Here is a 27446-nt window from a genome sequence, read left to right as displayed (position 1 = left end):
AATCAAATCGAAAAGCAATTATGTATATGTATATGAATCAAAAGAATTATTAATCATTTAGAGCTTTGGTGCTGATAACGTGTTGTGAAATAAGGGGGAAAGATGAGAGATTGAGAGAGAATTGATCTGTCTATATTATTCCATATATTAGGGGTATATATACACAGAATATAATAAGTAGGGTTTGCTTAGATAACAATAAACCCTAGATCTAGAATAATCCGGAAACTTACAAAGAGGATAATGGATATCCACACAATATTTTCATAACAAATATAATAATCATTATGTGTCAATATGGAATATGTAAAAAAAATAATATAATTTTGGTAAATGATTTGTTTCCTTAATTAAAATATTTTTTTTTAAAAAAAATAATAACTAAGGACATACCAGGAGATGACACGTGTCATTACTGGTGTGTCTTTTAGTATATAGTATTGATATTTGCGGGTCTAGCATCACGATATCAAGATGAAAAATTAGTCATATGAAATTTATAATTAGTAGAATTAAGTGTTTGTGTAAGGCTACAAATTTAAAAAAATAAAAATAAAATAACTTGTCTTATAGATTTATCGATTTTGAGGACCAATTAAATCTTACTTGTATCAGTTTCACAAATTTAAATATAGTTATATATATTAATGGAGCTCCATCAAAAGTAATGCACGAGGACATCTAAATTATTCTATGGCAAATCATAAGCTACACCATTTTGCCATTGTATAGCGTGTTTAATAGAGAGATAATTATAAATACTAAATGAATTTTATAGTACTATTTAATGAAATAACTCTTGTCTATTCTATTTAAAGAATAAAATGCAAAATAAATTAACATAATCTCATATTGACATTATCCAAGTGAAGTTTATTTTCTCAAGCTTAGTTTTTTATTTATTTTCAAGACTATAGCTCGTATTACGTTACAGATTCGTCATTTATTTATGTTATTATGCAATCTTAAAATGTATTTACAATTGATTTATTTTAGTATTATGCAATCTTAAAATTTATTTACAATTTTAAGATTGCATAATAATTTAAATTTCACTTTTGCCACCAGCAAAACACATGTATTTCACTTTTGTTATCGGGGAAAATTTTAATTTCATTTTGCTACCATACAAAAACAAGTTTGTTAAAAATTGCTCTACTTTACATTTTCAGTTAGGGTTCCGTAAAGTTTATTCAAAAAGAAAAAAAAAACCCGGCCACCTGTTGAAAAGTCCGGCCCCTCCCGTCAGCCCTCCTCCCCCATACCGGCGCCCGACGCCCAAAGCTGCGGCCGGTGCTGGCGACCCCACCCCACTCCCTTTCCCCCTCCTTTTTTAATATTTTTTTTAATTTTTGCAATTTTTGAAAACTTAACAGAACCCTAACTGAAAGTGTTAAGTGATAGCAATTTTTAACAAACTTATTTTTGTATGGTAGCAAAGTAAAATTAAATTTTTCCCGGTAGCAAAAGCGAAATACATGTGCTTTGCTGGTGGCAAAAGTGAAATTAAATATCTTAACTTAATCATATATAAGATATGTATATTATGGTAAGATCACTAAGATGATATAAAATTTTATATTCTTTCCATTTTAAAAAAATGCAAGAGGCATTGACTTAATGTATATTGAAAATTGTACAATGTTCATTTTATTTTTTACTAACTTAAATTTACCAAAATCAATTTTGATTTGATAAATATATTGTGAATCATGTGTAATCAATGTTTAAATAATAAATGTCATGTAAAATGAAAAAAAAAGAAAAAAAAATCAAATTAGTGATTTTGGAGGGAAAAAACAGCACCAGAAAGTGACATATAAGTGTCTGTTTTAGTATTAAGTTATTGATTGATTGTTTGATTATTGATAGAAGATTTAACAATAACAACTATCCATTGTGAGAGTTTTCTAAGGCTATTCTCTTTATTTAGTAATGGTAAAATAGATGTAGATTATTTCAAGTCGTGAAGGAGCATTTTTTAGCCTAATATAGCTTTTGTCTTTGATGACTATACTACAATATAATTTAGATGATACCAAAATACTTTTTCATTCATTAGTACCAAGTTTCATAGAATTTAAACTTTGTCAGTAACAAAATATAAGTGAGATAATATCATCTAATCACAACTTAATAACAGGAAACATATTCATTAATGATTAAAGTCATTAGAGTACATGACATATACCGAGAAATTTTCAAAACACGTAGTGAGTAAGGGTCTGTTCTCATACGATTATTTCCAGTTCTCATACGATTATTTTCAGTTCAATTTAATTCAGTTTAACTCTAATAAGTTCAGTTTAGTTCAGCCCTAATAAGTTCAGTTTAGTTCAGTTCAGCTTTTAATTTCCTTCTCTTATAAAATATTCATTTCAATTCAGTTCAATTCAGCTCTAATAAGTTTAATTTAGTTCTGTTCAGCTAACTTTACTCAATGAAAACAATCCCTAAGACTTTTAATTAGCCTCATTCCAGACACGGCTCACTCGGGAGTACTAGGTTCGTAAGCTTGTTCGACTCAACTCGTACCCAACTACCTAGCTGACATGTTTACCACTAAACAATAGGCACAACTCGCACAACAATACAACATTTACCTGAAATTCTTCAATCTCTCTTCGCCTCCCGGCGACTCGTATTCAAACTCCCAAGAAGGCAAGAACAATTGAATTTTGCAAAAGTAACACCCAATTTCTTCAATAATCTGTAATCAAAAACCCTAAATTCACGAGCTTAATCGTTGAAATAAAATGGCTGATCGTGATAAAAACTGGGATTTCTACCTCCGAACACTCTCAGCAAGTGCCAGAGACTCCACTTCACCTGCTTCCGATCCTTCTCTTCTTGAATCCGTCAGTTTTTCTCTCTCTTAGGGTTTTCCCCGTCTCCAATTTCTCTGAAATTATTCAGTTCAATGTAAAATTTTGATGAATTTTGCTTGAAATTTGTGAGCAGGTAAAGAAGCTTTGTGAGCTTTGTAAAGCTGAGAAGTCTGATGATTTAGTTGCTCGAATTTATTCCTCCATTAACAAGCTATTTCAACGTTCTGTTGCTTCTCTCTCCCAGTCTCGCTCTTCTCATGGCCTTCTCTTGTTGGTGAGTGATTAAATTTTCATTGATTTTGGGAATTTATTTTAAAATGTTGTTGATTTGTGCATTGATTATTGATTTATTTCTGGGGAATTTGCATTTTATTATTGTTAGAAATTGGAAATTAGAAATTGGAGGGCGAGATAGTTGAATTGGTTTTCTACAAACTTTTTCTTGAACTTAGAAAAAGGATGGGTTTTCTTGACCTGAGGATTTCTGCAGAGATGTATCTATAATTTGGTGTTTTTCGGAGGCATCTATAATGATCATTGTTAGATATTAGTTATGTTTTGAGGGGCTCTTTAGCCTTCTATCAAGTGTTTTTTTAAAATATTTGCATTGTGGAGTTTGGGTTCTTAAACTAACTGTCAACTCGAGTCATGGAGTAGAGATCAATTTCACCTACACAAGCATGTTATCTATGTATTTTACCTATTCTGAGTCATGGGATGTTTGGTTCATCAAATTGGAATGGATTGCTATGGAATCTCATAGTAGAGAGGTATGGATTCTAAAACCCATACTAGTCCTAAGTTATTTGGTTTTATTGTTGGAATGGATTCTATCCTTCATTAATAGAATGAATTGTGAATTTTAGGGGAGGGGTGGGTATGGGATTCCGTGGGTATGGAGGGAAATTAGAACCCCTTGGGTATGAAATTCCATTACTAAAAACCTCAACCAAATTACCAAACAAAAACTAGATGGAATGGATTCCAACTCATTCAAAATGATCCAACCAAACGACAAATGAAATGTTTGCCAAAGATGTGAGCAATATATATGTATGTTGTGTACTCATTGGAAAATCCTTAATGGTTGCTTTTTATCCGTATCCTCCTTTAGTTTTGCCTAATTCCTTGGACAATAGTTGGTTTCTTTATTAAGCCAAATTCAGGATCTTGGATATTAACTAATGATTACTTCAGAGTTCAGATGTGGATAGAGACGTTAAAACCTTATATCTTGGATGATTGGATAAATAAAGTTTTGGAGAATTCTAAAAAGGTTTAGGTTAGAACATTACCTAGGTCTTAAATTAAAGCCTGGTGGATCTACTGCTCATTGGTATATTGAGTTCAAGAGTACATAGCCTGATAGCCTTTCCCCTGACAAGCAGAGAGCTACTTTCGAAAACTTCAAAAGTTTGTTTTTTTTTTCCTTTTGATTTTCCCCATTTGGAGGAAATATGAAGATTTAAGCAAACTATATAATGGTAAGCCATAGTTTCTCACGATGACGGTGACATACAAAAGTTATACATAAAATACAATATGCAAAAAGGTATTTAGGATCGATAACTCAGGCATTCTGGCTGCAAACACCTGTATCACTTACTAACCTAAGGGATGAAGATGTTTAGACCTTGTACAAAGTCCATTGATAGTTAAATTCTTAGTTCGTGTATGTTGTTTGTATAAATTTATATACTTATTAAAATTGTCAATGAAGATTTTATTTTTTACTCCTTGTGGTGCTTTCTTCTCAACAGGCCATTCTCCAATTTTTCTTGGACTTTGGAGAGTCTGTTCTTCATGATGCTGATCCCAGTCTGAGGACATTTTTTCGTTCTTGCTTGAGCCGGTGATTTATCCTCGCCTTTATATCTAATAAACAGTATATCAGGAATGCTAAACTGTTAATGTCTGATGTTCCTGCCCATAAATGTGTGTAGTTGTATTCACAATAAGAAAAATGTCAAAGGTGAACTTTTTGTAGTTATGATTCAGTCTTTTAAAAAGAATAGACCTTAATATACACACTTTTGTCTTATTACACAAGTTTAATTTGGTTTTGATATTAGGCGTTATTGTTAAGGGTGATTCCTGTATGGAACTGAATTTATCTAATGATAGCACTAAATCCCATATTCTTTCGACCTATCAATGGGTGAATTTGAGTGGTATATGAACTTTAGTAAAGATGTTCAATTCCTGTCCAAGCTTGTAGAATTTGTGCGTGTAGACAGTTGGTGTTAACAAACTATGTTCTAAGCAAATACATTGTTAAGATCTAAGGTTTGAACTGTGTGCATTTAATTAGCATTGGAAAGGGAATGAGCAACCAAAAAGATCACTCCCATTTTATGTATTTTCTGCCTAAAACTGAAGAATATACACGCAGTTATTACTTTGGAGGAGCATTTGGGATAAAACCCTTAATATATTTAAACTGGAAGATGATGAAATAGCTGGAATGATGTGTCTGAAACTGGATGTTGATTGTACACAGTCCATATTTGAAGAGGCTGTGGGCCAGCAGTCCAGCACAATTGAGATGCAATTAGCCGAAATACACTTTCCAGGAATCTTTGTGGGGGTATTTGAGGGTCACTTAGATTATCCAGTAAATACAAGGTAGTATTTTGCATTATAGAAGACCATTTTACTATTTTAGTGATGTTTAGTTGGTGTCTGTAGTCTTATTACTCTTATACCATCTAAACCTTCGTATAAAGTGACAGCTATGAAGGATTAATGCCTAAATGGTATGTAGTGCTTTGAGATCATCAAATCTCTTGAAGAATAATTGGCATTATTAGAGGCTCTAGTGTGGGAATTGTTATGTGGCATATGCCGACTTGGATTAGAAATTTAGAATGCTAGGATATTGAAGAACTTTTTTTAAAAATTTATTTATTTATAATTATTTGAACTTTTTTCTAGTTGGGTTTTAAGATGTTAATCATTTTATATTAGTGAATTGCAAATCCATAGTGTATACTTCCTCCGTTCTGTTAATATTGCAACAAGGAGGAAATTACGCATCCCAAAACACATTTTATATGCTAAATATCTATAATTGTGTAAGAGTAAAAATTATAAAAAGTTGATATTGTGAAAGTATTATATGAGACGAATCCAACAAGATCCCACTTGACTATATTTTGCTTAACGTATAACTCATACTTCCTCCGTTTTCTTTTACTTGCAACACAACCTTGTGGCACGTGTTTTGAGGTCGGGTTTATGTAATGTAAACGGACAAATTTTTCATTATAATTTTTACAAATGATACTTAACCCTATTCTAATTTTCGTGTAAAAATTATATTGATAAAATCGCTCGTTTACCCTCACTAATCATCTCCTAAAACCGCGTGCTTAAAAGGTGTGTTGCAAGTAAAAGAAAACGGAGGAAGTATTATATGGTCAAACAAGAGTGATGAATAGTGTAAAAAGTCCATTATTGCAATATTAATACAACGGAGGAAGTATATGTAATACTAGTTCAGAACCCGTGCCACGCACGGTTTAATAGTAATTTTGTAGTAGTATTTCAATATTATTTATTAGAAAACGTACCTACAAAACATAATCACTGGAAATAAAAAATCATAAAAAGTAATAAATTTATAGTTGCTAATGTAAGTATGTAACACAAGCAGTCACCTAAAAAGAAATAAATTAATGCAATTACATAAGACATACACATATACTCGATTATATTAATTTTTTACTTCAATTAAAAATAATAAATAAAAAATATAATTCACAATGAATCTTAAAATTATTCTACTTTTAATAATATCTATATCTAAGTGATACAATACTATTAATACGTAACTATCCCAAGTTCAGTAACAAATATATATTTTTTTTTAAAATTTTCAAATGTATTAATAATTAGATATCTTAACGAACTTCTTTCTTTTTGATAACCCAAAAAAATCTATAAAAAATAAACATTAAAAAAAATCAATAATAACAAAGTTTCTTGGCGGGAAAGTTTTTTCTGATATGTTTATACATGTATTATGGGGATAATGATGGGTATTACTTTAGTATATAAGTAAGTATTGATGTAGTGAGTTGGAGGCAGCTGTATTAGCATATTAAAAGAAGCTGGCATCAGGATAATATATTCTCTTATGTTGCCGACCTTGTAGTTATGTAGTATGAGAAATGCAATTGATGAGGTCTAGAAGTGAAACTAGTAACAAAGCATAATATTGTTTAATGGTGCTTTTGTTTTAGCTCTAAAAAGATGAAACCACAATCTGTCTGCCACTATCAAGAAACGAACCCTTCACTATCAGCACTACAAACATGAACTCTTAATCTTTATAAATTCAACTATAGCTGAGGTCTAGATAATGACACTTTTAGTTTGAAATGTTGAGGCTCGTAAACAGTTGTTTCTTAGAGACATGCTGAGAAAAGTATTTTTGGAAAGGGGAGTAGTGAAAATATTCCTAGCTTAATGCAATCAAAGGTGAGATAAATGGATAATGGGGTTGGGGCTTGGAACTCTTGGAGGGAGAAGTGATGAAAATGGTAGCTGGCCCAAGGGCTAAAAATGAGAAATATGCGTACTTGTGTACATAATAAACTTTCAATGAAGAAAATATTATTGTACATAGTTTAGACATTGGAGCCATAGTACATCTACAACTCTTTTAAATGAAATCTAATCACTCTTAACTTTTAAATGAACCCAAGATGGAAAGGTTTTCAATCTGAGCCAAATTTGTGACTATGAACTGTCACCATTAAAAAATCAAGAGTTATGGGCAACAATTAATGTTTTGAGGATAATAAATTCTCAACCTTTCTTTTGGTAATTGTTTAAGTCATGGCATTCTTCTTCTTTTTTTTTTTTAAAAATTATTTTTTTAGTGAAGTGGCCTAATATTAACTATCAATAACTTAATGTTGACTGCAGTGATTTTGCTGACCCTGTCATTGCAGAGGCAACAATCAAATTTCTTATTGTGAATAAAAAGAAGCTTCAGACTTCATTTCCAACTGTGCTACCTCAAGTATGTTCTGGAACTGTAATGCTATTCTTTATAGGAGAAGTGCACACTCATAGAATTTATCTAGGTATTGCTGATGTCAAGTAAAGTTGCTTCTTTGAAAAGTTAAATTCCTTTTGGCACAACCCAAGTTATGAAAATTATAAGGAAGCCGGAGTATATCTGAGTAGGTGTGATTGCAATTTTTCAGTAGGATGAGAAACTCAAGGATTAATGATCCTTGTTCCTTTATCAAATTATATTCTTTTTGCTCTACCAAGTGTTTTTGCTGCTCATATTTCTCTGACACTAATATTTCTTAATCAAAGTGTGCACTCATGGTTGCTTTTGCTTCTATTTCTGCCATTAAGTTGATTGTATTCTATACCTGAAATTTCCTACTAATTACCTCTTTGTAGGCTTAGGTTCTAGATGGATTTTTAATGTGTTAATCTTGTATTGATAAGGCTTTTGAGTTGTATTTTAACATTTGTGATGTTAATTTTACAAGATGGAAAGCAAATTTGAGTTATTAGTTTGTTTCATGTGCTTGCAGTTCTTTCCCTTGCTATTGAAGCTCATTGCATGGAATGGAGAGAAGTAAGTATTTCTATATTTGTTCCATTGTATGCTATCAAATGGTGGAAGTCTTCACCATATTCAAATTCTTCGGAATCTTGATGATTGGTGCTAATGGTTTGCATCGCTTTATATGTACAGATGATAGTAGGTAGTAGAGTGCTTGAGTATATCAACTAATAATTGACATTTAAGTATTCCGCTCCCCTCCCCCCCCCCACTCTACCCCCTCTCTCTGCTGATAGTTAAAAGAATCCTATAGCATTAAAACTGTGTAGCCCCTGGTTTTGGCTTGCCTGCACTATAGTATTGGTGGATAGGAAAACATTGTTGCATTTTGATTGAAGTACTTGTCTGAGTTCAAGTGAATGGATCTTAGATTTTTTTTTTTTTTTTTTTTTTTTTTTTTTTTTTTTTTGTTTTAAACCTACGAGATATTGTAAGTGTTACAGATTGTTTGGCACATAGTTTGATTGACTTTATTAAAATAAGATATAGGTAGGAATGGCAATGGATCGGATTCGGGTCGGATGTGGCTAAATCCGAATCCGATCCGTTTAGTAAACGAACCCTGGACTCGGATCCGAATCCGAAAAATCCAAGTCCGAATCCGATCCAACTCATAATTTTCGGATCCGAATCCGGACCGTTTATTCGGACCTTCGAAATGATTCGAATATTTATTTTTATTTTTATTTTTTGTAATGTCATATACCTATAATTGCTTGCATTGTCATACTAATTAAAGTATAAACATAACATATTTAAATTATAAATTAAGTTACATAACAAAATTTTGCTACAAAACAAGCAAATAATTGTCCCAAGTTATAGAGCATATGCTTATACTCTTGGATTCGGACTCGGATCGGACTCCGTCGGACTTTGCGTAGGGTCCAAGTCCGATCCACCTCCTATTCGGATTCGGATCTATTTTATCGGATTCGGACTAATTTTAAACGGATTCGAATCGGATTTTTTCCTTCGGATCGGATCGGATTCGAATCGAACTCGGTTTAAATTGCCATCCCTAGATATAGGTGGGGTATTAAAAAACTACAAGAAAGGATAGTGGGGTTAATAGTTCATTGAAAAGTAAGGGATGTGAGAGGAGAGAAATAATAAAATTAGTAAAAGTGAAAACCATGACAAGAGAGAGATGTAATATTAAAATTTTAGTTGGGTTTGCCAAAAATGCAAGTGACCCTTTAAAAAAATGACCTATAAAGGAAAGCGTAACACTTAGGCCGTGTTTGGGGAAAAGATGAAAGCTGAAACTAATTGTGTTAACTGATTTTTAACTAGCTAATTATACTAACTGATTTGACTAACTTATTTTGTTAGCCGATTGTATACAAGTGTTTGGTAAATAGCTGATTGCTTAAAGTTGATTGATTATGTGAAATGACCAATAAGCTAATTGCGGGGTAGGTAATTCATATAAGATTTTAATTTAAATGAGGGTATAAGTGTCATTTCACTATAAGAATTGAATAAGCCAATTGAAAAAGCTCCAAAAAAAAGAGCTTTTTGGAAATAGCTTATTTAGTGGAATAAGCTCTTTAAATAAGCTTCCTGCCAAACACCTTGAATTAGCTTATCTAAATAAGCTAATGTTGGTCAAATAAGCTAATTTTGCTCAAATAAGCTAGTTACCAAACACAACCTTAATAAAATAAAATGGAGACATGTTTTTCACGTGGAGAGATGCATTGCTAGCACCTTAGCCTTTCTGTTCATGCTGTCATTTTGAGTATTTCGAACCATCGGCTTGACCTGTGTACAGTATCCATCAGTCATAGTCTTTGTTGCTTGAGCTCTTCATTCCAACCAAGCTATCTGTAATCCTTCAATACGGAGTTATTACCTCTCTGGTTCTTTATTATAAACTTTAAACAGAACAAATTCATTGAATTGGCGTTGAAATGGTTGGATCAATGCTTGGATTGATGCATGCATAAGTTCCATTGTCTTTGATCTATGTTACACAATTGTTAGCTTAGATCAAATCTTGTTCAACTAATATCCTTCGAACAAGACCACAGAAAAATTAGTATTTGCGGAAAAAGAGCTAGAGTAATATAGAAAAATTGGAAAACCATGTAGTATCTGTGATTGGCAGTCAGTCCTTTGTGAGCCATGTCCATAATAAACTTATTGTGCACCCATGCATAAGTAAAATTCATTAGTTGTTCCATTCAGACATCACCAGCTTCATGTTCTGCTACTATATGTATTCTTTGACTGCAAACACTATTCTTGGATAGCTGGCTACCTGGCTGTTAAGCTGATCCCATATGAATGTTCTCATTGAAGCAGCTTTTTACTCTCTTGTCTGGTAATTAACATAGATTATGATAATTTTGTATAAATCTTTTAAATACTCCCTCCGTTTTTAAATACTTGCTCCACTTTCCTTAACCTGTCGTTTTAAATACTTGCTCCATTTCCTTTTTTGGAAAGCTTTTACAATATTTAATTCATTTCTCACACTTATTGGACCCAACATAATTCTCTCTCTGCTCCTATTCTTCCACTACTTTGGCTTTTTACAATTTTTTATTCTTTCAACTACCCTACTACCTCCATATTTTATTACTTTCTCCAATTTCTCCTAAAACTCCGTGCATGGAGAAATGGAGCAAGTATTTAAAAACGGAGGGAGTATCAAATATGCATTTATGTAAACAAGACCTGTATATGGTGCAATCATATATGTAAATGTACACATTGTGATACATTCTGTTATAGTGTTATATATGATAAAGTTAACATTTGAAGTTCTTATTCTACTCACCTACCGTGATCTAAGTCATCTAACTAAAGTATCAGCTGATCATTATACATTAATTTACTTTGCAGGCTTGAGAAATCATTTCTGAAGATATTTCCTGCGCTAGTAGCTCCCGGGTCATTCTTGGCTTTATTTCCAGCTATCGCAGACTTGCCTGGTGAGTTTGCAATAGTGTGTCATATACCGGAAAATGTTGAAAAGTCTGGAGTGATTTGTTTTTCAAAATTGTCTACATTAAGCCACATAAGATGACATTGTAAGGTCAAACCAACTGGTTTGCACATGATTCTCTTAAAACAATCCTCTTGCACGTTCATGGTTCAACTTTGTTAGTAGGGAAAAAATAGCCCCCTCTCACTAGCAGTAACTTTACATGTGATGATTGTTATATCTTTTGCAATTGTCGTAGCCTATTATAAATTCCTATTAATTCTTGGTAAGCAGATTTTATCTGAAGCCAAGTGCTCATTTGAGTTTGGCAACTGACCATTGCTGTCTCATTTATAGTTATGTTAGCACATTTAATATCAAATATTAACCATTGTAGATAGTTGTTTAAGTTTTCTAGGTTGGACTTGAGGTATGAAGGGGGGGGGGGGAGGGGGAGTTTGGCCGTCGTCAGCTCTCTATGAGAACAAATTTCTGATCCTTTTTTTTTTTAATCTTAAAGAATCTTTGTCTAAAGGAGTTTCCAATTTATCATTAAAGAGAGTTTATAATAGTGTTATGTGCTTATGATGATTACCTTTTGGCTGTGCTAGTCCTGGTTGTTGCTCTTGAAAAGGTGGAAAAAAGCTCTGGAACACTGGTTGGTAACAGCATTGCTTCAATCAAGAATAGTACTGCTCCTGAGGTAAATTTGATGAAACTAGAACTTTTCAGTATCATACTCCTTTTAATCTGTTGTCTGGACAATTTTGAAGTACAATAGATGTTTTTGGATGCAGATGCTACTTGCCTTAATGGATGAGGCATATACTGGCTCAACCATAGCAGGCGGAGAAGGTGACTCTGAATCTGAGGATAGCAATACTATAGATGTTGCTGATCCTGCTTTCCTTGATCTTCTTAAAGATGAGAATGACTTTATCACTGTATGAATCTCTATTATGAATTATGATTATGTTTTCACATATTTCTGACAAATTAATTTTATAATAGTATAGTAGGGATCTTGGTGTTGGGTTCTCTATGTAATTTACTTTTCTTTGATATAAAGATGACATGGCAAGGTTTGAACCTGAAGGTTAAGAGTTATTATCAATTAGGTTGAGCATGAAGGGGAAGAGGCAGAGGGTTGGGGCTAGGGGAAGTATTAAGGAGCTTTAAGCATGTTCCAGGTCTAGACCTTGCATTATGCATTTTATCTGCTTTACAATGCCTTTTGGCAGTGTCCACTTAAGAAGCAACATGGAAATACATAAATAGCTAAAAGTAACCTTACCTGGTAATCTGGTGTAGACCATTGGGAGAAATATTTTTTATTTACTATTTACATAATCCCTGTAGATGATATTTATCATCTTGTATGTTTGCCATTTAGTGCATTATGCCAATTACCATAATCAACATATAGGTTGATGTTGATAACAAACTTGACTGAAACTGGAAGCGTTGCACTTGCTGACTTCACATTTTTTTTACTGCCGTGAGACTAAAGGTTGACTTAAGAAATGATGGTATGTTTCAGGAACGTCATTGGACATCACCTGCAATTGCTGCAGCATTACAGGCTGCTACAAGTGGTGTTCAGTCTGACCGGTTGAAACAATCACTAAAGATCGCACCTCGCCTGCTGGATGTATATTTTGCTATAGCCTTACGCGATGTCAATGATTGTATGAGACTTCTTCCATTTTCATCTGCTTTACTTACTACTTCATAGTGTATAGACTTGTTGCTTAGGTCATTGTGCCACCTGCTGTTATAGCCACTCTGTCATACTGTAATGCTGTAATACATTAAATTCTGAAGCATCTTTGCCTTTTCTTTTGGCAGCCTTGATTTGTGCGCTTATTCCCATGCTTATGTTAAGACATGCTGCTATATTCCCAGACAAAATTTTTTCATATGAGGTAATGTGCATTTGATTTGTAGGAAGTCTAGAAATTTTACTTAAACTAATATAATGTCCACTTTGCTCATCTTCTTTGTCTTGATGTATTTAGACTTGTTAAAAATCAACATTTTAAGGAGCATTAGGTAAATTCAAATGCAAACCTATTTCATAGCCGCATATGCATTATGCTCATAACTTAGGCTTTCTTTGTTATGATGAGGACTTCTCTTCTCTGCTTGATATGCAATCACAAGCTATTTATTTTATTGAATGCAAACTTTTTGTTTTGGTTCTTGTTTAGTTTTTAAAATTAAAAGTTAACATATATGCCTAGATGAGTAGATGTTTGCTTAGAGTATACAAATAGATGTTCCAGTTTCTAATTTTATGATTTTGATAATTTTTAGGCTTTCTGTTTGTTGCTCTGATACTCCGTATCTTGCTGAGGGAAGTATCAATTAGTGACAATTATACTTTTCACACAGGTCAGAAAAAGACTCTTGGAATTTATGCTTGCTTCATTTCAGCGCTCACCAGATTTTATCTCACTTCTGAAGGTACCTTAGTGGCTGTATATGTGTCATAATTCATAATTGTGCTGTGTGCATAAACTTGAAGAAGAAATCATCGTTCAATTTTAAAACTTGTTTCCTAAGAATTTATTGCTTTCTAATGCTCTGCAGAAACCTATCGTGGACAGACTTGGTGAAGCTTATGACAGCCAAGAGAAGGTTGAACAATCACGTTTTAATTTTAGAATGTCGATGTATTTGGTAAATTTATTCTGAGATTTGAATGTATTTTCTTTGGTAGACAGAGTTGGCTTTACAACTTTGTTGGGCTATTGGCGAGCATGGAGGGGGCGGTGAATCTCACAAAGATGCTGCTCGTGAACTTTTTGAAAGTTTGGAGTTACTTTTATACGAGAACCTCTCATCTAGGTAAGTTCAACCGTACTTTCTCCTTGTTAAAGAATAAATTTTTGGTGTCTTTGTTGACAGTATTTTGCTTTAATTTTGAAGCCGTCTTGGTCTAAGACAAGGCACCACTAGCACAGGCTCTGAGAAGGCGGGACAGTCCAGACTTCTATGCTTTGTTATAACAGCTATTGCAAAACTTGCTACTTATCACCGTGAATTACTACCTAGGGGTCGTGTATCCTTAGCAAAGGTTTGAAGTTCATTTGAAATTTATAATTAATCTTGGATTTCCTACCGGATCTTGTGATATCTGTCAGCTTCTTCTTATAATGATGTCTCTCATGACCTTATCTGGCTTTACCTGGGATCATCGTTTGATTTGAGTTTTGGGGATAAGGGAGTATTTTTAAGCATTCCCAACTGAAGAGAACAGGGAGGGATTCTGATGTGTTGTCACTGTACAATGTTTTGTGAAATATCTGCCCAGGATGAAATTGGTTTAGTCTGTCCATGGCTAACTGAGTATAACATCTCAGGTAGTTCGATCTCGATTATCTGACGCAAGGGTTTGGACAAGGGCTCGTGATTGTTTGGGTTTACTGAATGAGCCTGCTATATGTATGTCTGTGTTGGGATCTTCACGACATCCCAGGGGAGAGAAATATCCAGGAACTGTGAACTGGAGTGATGGTGGGACTAAAATGATTGCTCATGTCCCATTTTATATCTTGGCTGGACAAGCAGGTTAGTTTCTCGTTGAAATTTGGTAGTTGTGCAAGGCATTTTGCTGTTCCTGATTACACTGTTACTATTGGATCAAATCCATGTTTTATAGTACTTGTTTCAGCTGGTGTGGCTTGACTCTTATGGGTTCACATCCTTTTAAATTTGATAAATATAAATACTTTATCTATGTGACTTGGATTTGGATTCTACCTTTACCCTGCAGTCCTTTGTTACCTTTGTTAATTAACTACTTTTGAAATCTTGTGCAAGAATGTAATTTGCTTTGTTTGAATATGAACAACTTACATTGAGCTATGTGGCTGACTCAAATTAATGTTTCATTTCAGGCCCCCCATTTCATGATTTTGCATTCTCAGACATCCTTCCAAACAGATGATTGATGCAAAATCTGCAACAAGAGATATTGAATTTGTTTCTGTTTATATTTTTTGCTGAAATTGTGACCTGAGTAGAATATCTCTCTTGCCTCTTGGGTTCGATGAAAGCTGTAATTTCTTGTCATAATGCCTTCTTAACTGTTTCAAAGTTATTTCGAGAGTAGATTGTGAGTGAAGGTAAAGGTTGTGCATCGATCCCTTACATGTACTTTCCTTTCCAGATGAGGTGTGATGGGACTTATATCTGTTTTGCATTCCGGATTTGATTGACTCTCATCCTCATGTTATGCTGCCGCTCTTCAGACCAATACTCTGGCTTATCACCAAGCTTACTCTGGGCTGAAGTGATCAGTTGTTGCAACTTATTTGGAGTGCACTTTGCAGAGGACAGCTTCAGAACTCTCAAGTTGTTGTGCAACATAAAATCTCTTTTTGCTATGTTCAACAAATCTCTACTTAATTTCTTACTACTGGACAATAAAACCTGAATTCAAGACTTGTATTTCAGTCCGTCTGCACTCTGCAATAAAACACCTTCCAAAGAGGAAATATATGTAAAATCTTTGATTATGTTTTGCTGATTCAAGTCTGTAATTAGTACGGTGATCCATCAGCATTAGAGGAAATTTGTACAGACTACAGAGCAATGCCTGTGGATACGGCTATGCAATGAACACCTTCAGGTTCAACATCATGCACCCCTCAGAAGTTCAGTATCAGTCAAACTCAGCCTATCCTAGCGGCTATCCCATATGTACAGATTATAAACACTTGCGGTTAGAATGATAACCTTTCATTAACACTCAAATCTAATAGACAACATTGAGTCTAACCGACTTCCTAAAGTTTTAATAGAGGGCTTTAGTTCATGTTTATTTGTAAACAGAATAAGTTTTTATACCGGCCAATTATGGTATGACATAAATATGTCTAATTGTTTACTCCAATACTCCCTCATCGCTTAAAAATCGTTACATATGACTTTTTAGTTTTTACGGAGTTAAAGAGAATCAAGACCTATTTTAACCTTAAATATATCCGTTCCATACACTTAACAATTATAAAAAGTTTGAAACCCAAATAAAATGACTTTATTATATCTTACCATATTGATTAATAAAGTTGAAAATAAAAAAAATAAAAAAAATTGAAACAAGTGAAAGCATTTTTGAGAAGGTATAATAAAAACCTCTTTTGGCTCTTTGTCTGAAATTCTTTATGAGATTTTCATGAGAATGCTCAGTAAATATAAATTAATATGCTCAGTAAGAATTTTCAGGTTTGTTCCCTACTAGTCCATGATCAAGGTACGCGCGCAAAATTATTCACATTTGTATTTGCCTGATTTTTTTTTTTTATTTTTTTTTTATTTTTTTATTTTTAAATTTCAAAACCCTAACTATTGTTTATGCATTGCAATAATCAATTTTTGTTCATATTAATTTAATTTGATGAAATTGAGCGTTTCTTCATTGTAGTTATGTTTCTGATTTCTATACCTTTGAATAATTGCATGTAATTGTGTACTTTGAAAGAAGATTAGAAACTACAGTTTAAATATTGAAATTAAAAACTACTTCGTTTTTTTTAATGTAGTAAATCTCAATTTTTGGTTCTTGGAAGTATCATTCTGTCTTAAGCCTATTTAAATAATGGATCCTCAAAATGTATGTTGATTTTGATGATGGGGGACTTTAAATTAGTCTCTTCAATAATGTAGTATGATTAGAGGTTAATTTGCATACGTTTATCCGATTTCGGTTTAGAGGATATGTGAATTGCTTAGGTAGCTGGCGGTTAGGAAGCACGGGACCTTCTAAGACCTGAGGTTTCGCCGTTTTTTGAAACTCGATTGTTTTCGTGATTATAGTGCATAGAAATGGTTGGGACTTAGTTGTTCATTTCTGAGACCCGAGTTGTTTCCGTGCCTCCATAGGTTAGTGTAAGTAGCTTAGGGTAGAGCATAGGTGCATTTCCTTACCATTGGTGAGGTTGAGGGATCAAATCCCTCTTTCTACTTCCAGCGTGGTCCTTTAGTTTTAAGGAGTGGAGTAGGCCGATGGAGAGTAGAGTTGTGTCATGGTACAATTAGAACGGAGGAATGTTACAATTAGTATGTTGTTAGTTTGTTACTTAACTAGAAGTGTCAAGGAGTATTTTGTAGAGGATAATAAAAGCGTGAAATGTATTTTGGGACGGAGGAAAAAATGTATTTACTTTAGGGGTGAACTTGAACTAATACATTTAGCCGCCCATCATCCGATCAATAGATTGGGTTGTGATGGTGATGAAGTTGTAGGTGCATTTAATTTTCCAGGTTTTGTTTGGTTTTGACTTTATTGATCAATTTTGCATTAATAAAGCACTAACCTTTATTGTTTCATAATACTAACTACTAAGACATGCTTTTGAGTTCGAATGTTAATTGCTGGCTTTTAGGTTATGTTAATATACAGAAATTATATGCTTTGACTCAAGTAGTATTGGTATTAAAAAAATACTTTCTTAAATTACAATATGTTTATTCTAAGAGAATTAACAGTCAAACTATGTGAGTATTCTTGGTAGTTCTGTTCATTGAGGGTTGATAATGTAACCCGATTTTTTAATGTTTCAAATTTTGGTTGAATTCCAATCTCTTATGAATTTGTGTGACTGATCACAGATCCCAAAAGCTACATCTGCTTCCAAAATCTTTTTGATTTTTCAATTCTTTAAAGCATATGGTAGTCTTTTGGACATTAATTTTTTCAATCAATACTATAATATTAAAATTAATGTGTACCAGGCTTGTTGAGCTCTCCACTATTTTAATATCTTATCTTATGCACACCTCATGTTATACTGTTTAATTTTACATACTATTAATCTCTTTCTAACGAAGATTTTTCGTCTTTTGAAGCATGAAATTCAATTTACACTAAAATATTGACTATATGAGGTGTACGTTACACAATTACATACGCACCTTGACAAAGACAAATGGCGATGACTGCTGCAACAATATTAATTTTAGCTGATTTTTGAAACTTTTTTCCCTCCCTCACTCTCTCTCTCTCTGTGTACATTATATGTAAATATTCCCTGGTAGTTTGACTGATATTATATTAAGTAATAAGGGATTGGAGCCACTGGAGGACTATCCCGAATCTGGGATACATCTTATCAGTTATCAGTTATTCAATACACTTGTACTTTGTTCACCGTAGCTCTTTAGCAAAGAGATTATCTGGGATATATTTTGTCAATTTGTGTTTGAGCAATAAATTTCCCGAAGTAGACATGTTACATGCTAGCATCATTAGTATTATTATTGCTGTCAATATGAAATGGTATTTTGAGGAACTCTTGTTTTGTCTTTTGTTTGTATTACTCTGCTGACTACATGATTGTGGTAGGTTGAAATCTTGAGATCCTCAAAAGTATCTTATTGCAAAAAATTATAGTCATTAGCAACTTTCCTGTGTCCCAAATGCACAACAAAGTCCTTCACCTTCAGTTGTTGACATCAATGACTAAGTTTTGGTGAATGTAGTTATTCATTTTATCCTCAACATAAGAGATTATGAGTATAATGATGTATTATTCGTTTTGCTGCAGTCTGCTGTCTTTACCTTTTACAGTTCTATCTAGTTTGATTTAAATGCTTGGAAGATTTGTCTGTTGTAAGTAAGGAACCCAATTGGGAGAGAGAGTTGCGCATTTGGGGGGGGGGGGGGGCGGTTAGGAATATTCTCTGCTATCCATGCTGAACAAGCTCTCTTTACTTTCATGTTAGTTTGTATTTTCCTCGCAATATATATGTTTTTTTTTTTTTTTTGTAAGTTGATCAGTATACAATCTGCTGTCCTATGCTACAGAAACATCTGCATGCACGTGTGGGAATGTTGATGCGCTTTGTCATCACGAAATGATGTCATCCCTTGAATGACTCTCTACAAGGTATGCATTCCTTGGACGCAAAGTAAAAGATAAGCAAGACAGCACGATGTAGTGTACTGAGTATGAAAGCAATCCTACTGCTTGATTGGAAGCCCACCAAGGAGTTCAATTTCACTTCCCCATGTTGTGGTTATTGACAACCATGAACATACCTCTATGTGGCTTTTACTAATTTGTCAGTTCCTCAAACATGCGAAGGTATTCTATGTTAAGTAGAGAGGATGTCCTCATATATCCTAATGTAGGCGGCAGATGAGTCTCCTATCATACCTTATGCATTTATATATAAATTTTGTTTTTGTTTTATTTTTAATTGTATGGTTAGAATCTTCAAAATAAATCATTTGTGAAAGTGTTGTCATGGCATGGATCAGGTAGTACCTTACTTCTGGTCAAACATAGACATTTAATAAAGGCTTTATATAGAATGAGCAAGGAGCAGGTTAATGACAGGTGGGAGAGTCAGGCATGAGGAATGAAACGTGCGCGAATGTTATAAAATAATGGAAGACAATCCACATAGGAATTGTATTGTATTTGGAATCTTTCTTCAAGGGAATCATATGTGAATGTTGCATGATTGATTAGTCAATTGGAATATGTGAAAATTCGAAGAAAATAATATTTGAGAGTAAAATTTGCGGCTAAATCTAGAGGCTCCGTCAATCTGGTTGCCAATATATGAATATGGACTTGACCTCTCATGATCTTTGACTGCAACTCTGATGATTTGTGTTGCAACAAAATTATAGATTTCTTTTCTGTTATATATAAATGAAGATTTTGTGTAAATTTCATATCTCGTAGTATTTGACAAATGGATTTCTTTTCTGTTATATATAAATGAAGATTTTGTGTAAATTTCAATTATGCGGATTCAGAATAACTTTTTGCTCTCATGTTTAACAAATGATATGTTTCTTTGTGATTTTAAAATTTACCTTGATTTAAAATTATATAAATGAAGATTTTGTGTAAATTTCATATAAATGATATGTTTCCGTTATATATTAATGAAGATTTTGTGTAAATTTCATATCTCGTAGTATTTGACAAATGGATTTCTTTTCTGTTATATATAAATGAAGATTTTGTGTAAATTTCAAATATGCGGATTCAGAATAACTTTTTGCTCTTATGTTTGACAAATGATATGTTTCTTTGTGATTAGAAAATTTACCTTGATTTAAAATTAATTCAAATATTTATGAATTATGATCCTAGCTCAACTTGAAGCTATTGCTTTTAATGCTTCTGTTGTGTTTCCCATGAGTCAGTCACAAGTCTCACTACTCACCAGAACAAAGTGATTGTTTGACAATAGTTGGTAGTTAATGAAATATTGAGCCTCTCTAATGATGTGTACCAGCATTACCTAGCTAGGTATGGTCATGGGCGAGTAATGTTGGTAGGACAGAGACTAGGATGGTTGTAGTTCAGTGGCTACAAGGAAGTAAGCTGTTTTTTGTCAAACATTTCAGTGTCTGATTATCAGGGGTTTGTTAGGACCAGCTTGAGCCCCCATCATTAGGCCATATTAAATAAAATTCTTCTACATAAGTATATGCAAATTATTATATAATGAGTCAAATAAAAATTGATTACTTAAAATATTTTGGTCAAATTTGATTAGTATAATGTTTATTATCCTTGCTGAACAAGTTCAGAATTATCTCAAGCTTAGTATTCCATCTCTTTATTTCTGGCATTCATGGTTTTCCACGACTACTACCGTACTACGTGCTGAAAATCAATGTAATTTCATTCTGGATGTTTTAATATGCACTTTAATAGGGTTGGTCAAAATGGGATATTTGAATTTTCTTAGAAGCTGATAAGCATATTGCCTAAACTATGCTGAACTCTTCAGCTAAAGATTTGGAGGATCTGAAATATTAATAATATAAGAGTTAATCAGGATTCATGGCCACTATTATACCAAATGCTTATTAAATAATTCAGATTGTTTATCATTTATGCTTATCAAAACACTTTTCAAGTTTTCAGACATAGTCGTTTATTTGCACCTGCTGAAATTATCCTGTTCAAATATAGGGGTCAAATATGTTTTCTATGAGTTGCCAAAAAATAATGTGGTTTGACATCTCTAATAGGCGTACACTTACCTGGCTGCCGAGGGCAACTAAATTAGCTCATCTTGACAATAGAATAACTGTTGAGTATGTTTTTTTTTTTTTTTTAATTAAAACCTAGGAAGTAGAATTAGAATGACTGCTTAGAATTTATACAGTATTAAATTTATAAGTGATACCATATTCATGTGTGCACTTGTATAGTCCTATTGTCACGGTCCGGGAGTTTGGACCCCGAAACGTGCGACGCGCTCTAGCCTTTTGGCGGCAAGAACGCTAGCCTTGAGCGGAAGAGGGGCTTGTGAGCACAAAGCAACACAAGCGGGCAATAGAATCTCAGGAGCACTCACGTCTATCTGGGCGACGGAGTGCGGGTGGTCGGGGCTTGTGACGGCTGATACTTCAAAGCGGGCACAAGCGGGTCCGAACCACGAGTCCTTAGCGCATCAAGTTGGGTTGGAGGGGAGCTAATATGCAAGTAAGACACAATATCTATAAAGGTCTAACAACAAACAAGCATAAAAGCAAGGCAACACTTGGTAGAAGGCTTTAAGATTTCATTAATCATTCGCCCTCTAAAGAGCTTTAAATGACATACAAGGAGAATCCCTAGTGAACACTGATCTGACAGTAACACAATAATGGGACCTCAAGCTAAGAAAACATAACCTAAACTCTAGGAAAACACTTAAATGGAATCTAATACATCAAAAGGAGTTGGATTCTAACACCTATACACTGGTAGAGGGTAAGATGCCACTTCTAGATTTTTTTTTTTGTTCTGTGCTTTACATTATGGTTGTTGAAAGGTAAATAGTTGCGCCACATAGTGTATTTACTGGTTGCACTGGATATGTTTGATGGCCAATGGTGTTATCTCACCCGCTTGATGTCAAATTGTCAAGTATATATAGCTTGTTTCCTGGCATTCTTATTTTCTCTTATTCTATGGTCCTTTTTTTTTTTGAAAGAATTCTATGGTCCCTCTTATGTGCTTTTCATCTATTAATTTTGAAAAGCCGTTTAACAATATCAACTTTATAAGGGGAAAAAAAAAATAGACAACAACATCATTTAACTATAAATCTTTGAAGGATTTTTCTGAAATAATGTGACAAGTACTTGTGTTTCTTAGGACTGCGACATCATATTATGGTTATAATTTAATTTTTTTTTTTTATATAGTTTTAAAATTTATAATTTTGAACAATTGTTTCCATGGATTAATGTTATCTTGTAGAATATGCTTCCCACGTGAGATATTGACTTGGTGATGGGGTGGATGACATGATATTTTACCAAGTCTTTTTAGATGACTTTCCCATTTCCATGCCTTAATTTTGTTGGAGTGGAAGGCAAGCTCTAGAAATGAAACGTGGAATATCTTTTTGGAAAACTTAAATTAAAATTTATTTAATGCTTCTATAAAAGAACTCAACCCTTAGCAGTTTGGGCAAACTTGAATAACCTTTTAAGCCTTTTTTTTTCCTCTGCTTTTGCATTAGTCTTCAAAACCTTCTAACTGCTTTATTGGAACTTGGTGATTTAATGGAGGATTCTATGAGCTCCACAAACCACAAGAACAAATCTAATTTTTCTGGTGATGGACATGAGGTTTCTTCTGAAGATAGTGGTTGGTCTTCATACTTCGACAACTCCATAGCTATCAGTAATGTGGAGGATACTGTTACCTGTTCTGGTTCTGAAAACTCTTCCATATTTTCTGGTGCTGCTGTTTTGGTAAAAAAGATGAACATGAATAATGATGATCGTGTTGCGTCAGCTAGGTCTGTTGCTAAAAGGAGAAAGATTCTGGCAACTTATATTGATCCTGAACTGGAGGACACTGCAATTTCTCCTGTTTGTAATTCTGAGGTAAGGAGTAGCTCTCATGTTAATCCCTGCAAACCCATAGTTTGTTGCCTTAGTGTAAAGTTTTCTTGATATTTCTTAAGGTTTCCTGTCAACTTCCCTTGATACTAAATCAATGTTTTTGTAATTCAGGCTGAAGACTTGGAAAAATTGCAAATAAAATTACAAGAGACAGGTGTTTTGAACATTTTACCACCAGTGCAACAAGGGAAGCATGACTTTTTTAGCCTTTTTCAGGTATAATACAACTATTTAGGAATTGTTTCAAATGTATTGCCTGCATTGGTCTGCATTTGTGCCAAACAATGTGGACGTTCTTCACTTCTTTAATATTTCACTTCACTAAATATTTTCTGGCATTTCTATTCTTCAGGAAAAACAAAATACCTCTAACCAGACTGGAGAAGTACCACATTCAGGTTATATTGGGACAGATATCAGCTATGCAGGTTTAAAGGAAAAGGGACTCTGTTTGGTTCCAGTATCTTTGTTATTCCGAGTTAGGTAAACAAAGACCTGGAAGATAGGATAATTTACTTCTGATAATTCAGCAGGATATGGAAAAGGATGATGATCTTATATAATATTGCTATCAGGTCACACTATATTGAGAAGGAATGGTCTTTTCTATATTTCCTTCATGGATCTCAAGGATGCATATCAGCTTCCCTACAAAAAGTCTATCTCATACAGCTTCTCAAATAGTCTTTGGCTAGAAGCAGGAGGCTGCGTACATCTTGGCCTCTCCTGACCCTGCCTCACTGGCATATATATGAGTTATTGATCTTGTTGGTCTTGTACTTAAGCATAATTACCTGAACTGAAAATTACTGGAGTATCAGCTCTTGATAGAGTAGTGGTTCAATTTGGTCAGCCGGCATGGATGAATGAATAGCTGTGTCTTATACCCTTCTTTTGAGATTGAAGGAGCTTGGAGGCCAAATTCACTGGAGTATCAGCTTATGTAGCATATGTTCAGATTCTGGGTTTATGCCTTGATGCTATAAAAGATCACTTATGCTTTGTAGACCTGTGGTCATAAGCTGATAGGAACTGTGCTTAGTATAATAACATCAGTGCCAATCCTGTTGCTGCCAACGCCAAGGAGCAAGGGCATATGCTTTGGCAGATTCTGTATCAATGGAGAAGAATTGCTGCTTCTGTTATCATCCTCAAAAGGGTTTAACAAACACCTTTTGTAACCCCTCATTTATAGTAGTCGTGTTCACAGTTGCCTCCTCTTGCTAAGTTTGTGGCAAACAACCTTCCTCTTTCATGTGATCAGTAACCCTATGAAGGTTTGCATGTATTAATGAATACCTATTACCTGTTGAAGACGTGAATACTTGTACAGATTCCTTAATTGTAAATGTGAATAAGTGTAGTGCTGGAACCCAGTGGTGGCTGCTGTTGTGCTGTGGAACTCGAATTGTTTGTGTTATTAAAAAGAAGCCTATATTCCTGATTTTGACGACTTCTAATTTTATTGTTTTTAGTACAGAACTTATATTTATTTTCTGTTACATAGATCACTTAGTTTTTGGAGAAATAAATGTATACCCATGATGTATAAACTATTGTAAGGCACCTTTTTTTGATAATTTCTTTTTGACGAGAACCTTTTTTTTATAAATGATAATTAATGCAAAGGTACTCTATGGCTGTATTATTGTATTCCTAATTTTTTTTTTCTTGGTTTGGCTGTTATTGATGCATGTTTATTTTGTGAATTGATTTACTTATATCGTTGTGACAAAGCACACTATCCCCTACTGATAGAGGCGAAATGTTTGTCTGAGCATCTTCAGAGCATTCTGTCTGAAATTACTTGTGTATCCATCTGATTTTACAAACATTTGCTGCCAAAATGTTTTCAGTCATACTGCTCACAGGCCAAGATGATGAGATTGATGTCTATGGTCTTAAAACGGGACAGCATGATAAGCTGAATTTTTCCATAGTTTATGTGGACACATTCACACATTTATTCATGCTGTTATAAATTCTGTTGCAATTCTTTCGTTACTTGGACTACAGTACCAATTTCACAGGATTGCTAATTTTTTTTTTGTTATTTAAATTTATTGTTCTTAGTGTTGTGATTCATTATTGTCACATAGTCGTGGGAAGAGAACTATCACTGTTATGGAAGCTTCACATCTGATGTACTTGATTTGGACACTTGTGATGTTCATTTGAATCTCAGTCCATTTGAGCCACCTGAAAGTCTCTTTAATTGTTGTCTTTAATGTATTAGCAGAATCCTGGAGTTTTGTGATTTGGCTGTGTGGATAGTTCACTGCTCCGAATTGTTTCGATGAGAAGGTAATCTGATTACCAAAGTGTTTTATCATATGTAGTTGCTAAAAATTGTTATCCAAGGATTTTTCATGCTTAACTGAGTTGGTATGTGTATGTGATATCAGAATACTGTATCTTTTCTCTGTTTTTATCTTCCTTTTTATTTACAATAATTCCCATTAAAGCATGCAAATCAGAAACCCTTTTAATGTTGTGAGGTTCTTTCATGAACCTATAAAATTTGCAGGGAATAACTGTGAAATATGAATGAGGCTGTTACATAGGGATCATATGGCAGGAATCTGAGGAAATTAAAGCGAGAATGTATGCAGAATTACAGGCTTGACTGCAGTGAAGCATGATGGAGGAAAATATTGGTTTCAAACATGGCATGTTTTTGCCCGGATTGAAGAACATGTACTAGGTTAACATGTCCAATCCTATCAGTAATTGCCGTATCTAAAGTGAGGGAAGAAATACAGTTATTATGCTCAGCCGTCAATTTAGTACCAGTATATAAGAGAACTAAACTAAGGCATGCATTCCTTTTTAACTTGAAATTGGGATATTTTCCTTGGATGATTAGTTCCTGAGATTGTTAAAGATGCATTAACTTATCTACTAATGCCTGACTTGAAAACATCAGGTCCCAAACAGAGTCCTACTAACAGTAGTTAGCTGTTGGTTTACTGTTGTGCGTGTTTGGGTTATATCTTTGACACGAGGCTGCGTGCTCACTTGCTTCAATGTGTAGGCCTCAGTTGGAAGCAGACATAGTCTGTTTTGTCTTGAGAATTAGAAAGCTAAATTTGGGGCTAATTCATGGATCATGAATCATTCCTTGGTGAAACGAGAAGAAAAGGGCCTCTACTGCAAGCTTCATGTTTCAGAAATAAACTTCACTCAAAACACTTGCTTCTCAAAGCATAAGGTTTTCTTGAACTATTTCTTATACTACCTCCGTTAATTATTATTTGCAACAAAGGACTATTTTATATCTCACAAATAATACCCCTTTGTTGCAAATAATAGTTAACCGAGGTAGTAATTAAAATTTCATATTTATCCCCTTTTCATGCTCGTATTATATCCATACCAATGTGAATCGGCTTTTCATGAGCTAAACCAAGTTATATTTCATTGTATATTAGCTAAGAAGGGTCTGTTTCGATTTACTGAACTGAATTGAATTGATTGGGGCTGAACTAAACTGAAATGAATTGTTTATTAGAGAAGGAATTCAGGAACTAAACTGAATTAAGCTGAACAGAACAGGCCCTAAGACTTACCAGCGAACTAGGTTATTCAATCAGGATGCATTACCAATTTAGACGACAAATGCAAAGTTTCTGATTACAAAAGCACTTATTGTCCCTCTAAGGCTCTAATGCTGCTCGACTTGTATGGTAATTGATCCCTTGTTTAAAAATTATATCTAGCTTTCATTGTTTTCACACTTTTTATTGTTCTAATTTTCAGGCCGAAGTTGGTGATCCTGTTTCTTAAAACAAGGGAAGCCAACTGAGTTCGTTCATCATAATTTTAGGATGCCTATGAGGCTATGACTTTTGCTCGTTGTAGAACTAGTGGTAAAGATTGTATCTATCAAACAGATTGAGTTGATACATTTAGGATACTAAATTATCATTGTATCATGTGTGACCTGATATTCACTTTCTTCATACCCCCATTCCCCAACTCTCCCCCCTTAGTCCCTTACGTGTTTAGTCTGATTTTGACATTACTTTACTTTAGTTTGCTTTGAGCCTTTGACCAATGTTTATTCTTTATAGATCAAACATAGTCATATGGATACTTGCTATAAACAATTCAATGCATTGTTTTCGAATGTCAGTTTTAAAATTTGGAAAATGTTATACATAGCCCTTAAAATTTATACTTAATGTTAATTAAAGATATTACTGATAA

General features: G+C 33.8%; 2 protein-coding genes across 3 annotated transcripts; both read left to right on the top strand.

Annotated features, from left to right (window-relative positions):
* The first annotated feature begins 2574 nt into the window (after window positions 1–2574).
* LOC110723759 (AP-5 complex subunit zeta-1-like) lies at window positions 2575–16250 on the top strand. Of its 2 annotated transcripts, XR_002511757.1 has the most exons (17): window positions 2575–2858; window positions 2962–3102; window positions 4589–4680; window positions 7761–7857; window positions 8390–8433; window positions 11275–11363; window positions 11968–12059; window positions 12154–12300; window positions 12897–13044; window positions 13205–13281; window positions 13751–13822; window positions 13949–13996; window positions 14079–14206; window positions 14288–14435; window positions 14722–14929; window positions 15259–15419; window positions 15531–16250. XR_002511757.1 is itself a non-coding variant. In XM_021903128.1 (16 exons), the coding sequence occupies exons 1-16, from the start codon at window positions 2757–2759 to the stop codon at window positions 15306–15308; spliced, it is 1683 nt and encodes a 560-aa protein (XP_021758820.1). In that variant the 5' UTR covers window positions 2575–2756; the 3' UTR covers window positions 15309–16250. The 2 variants fall into 2 exon arrangements, 1 of the variants encoding a protein (XP_021758820.1); XM_021903128.1 differs by having other exon boundaries at window positions 15259–16250.
* Window positions 16251–22021: 5771 nt separating this feature from the next.
* LOC110723556 lies at window positions 22022–25014 on the top strand. The gene is made up of 3 exons (XM_021902905.1): window positions 22022–23219; window positions 23349–23453; window positions 23590–25014. Exons 1-3 carry the CDS (start codon window positions 22893–22895, stop codon window positions 23722–23724), a joined length of 567 nt encoding a protein of 188 aa, XP_021758597.1. The 5' UTR covers window positions 22022–22892; the 3' UTR covers window positions 23725–25014.
* Window positions 25015–27446: the final 2432 nt, after the last annotated feature.

Source organism: Chenopodium quinoa, unplaced genomic scaffold (assembly GCF_001683475.1).
Source record: "Chenopodium quinoa cultivar QQ74 unplaced genomic scaffold, ASM168347v1, whole genome shotgun sequence".
NCBI classification, from domain to species: Eukaryota; Viridiplantae; Streptophyta; class Magnoliopsida; order Caryophyllales; family Amaranthaceae; genus Chenopodium; species Chenopodium quinoa.
Note: the sequence above shows the minus strand (reverse complement) of the source record. Positions and strands in the feature narration are given on the sequence as shown.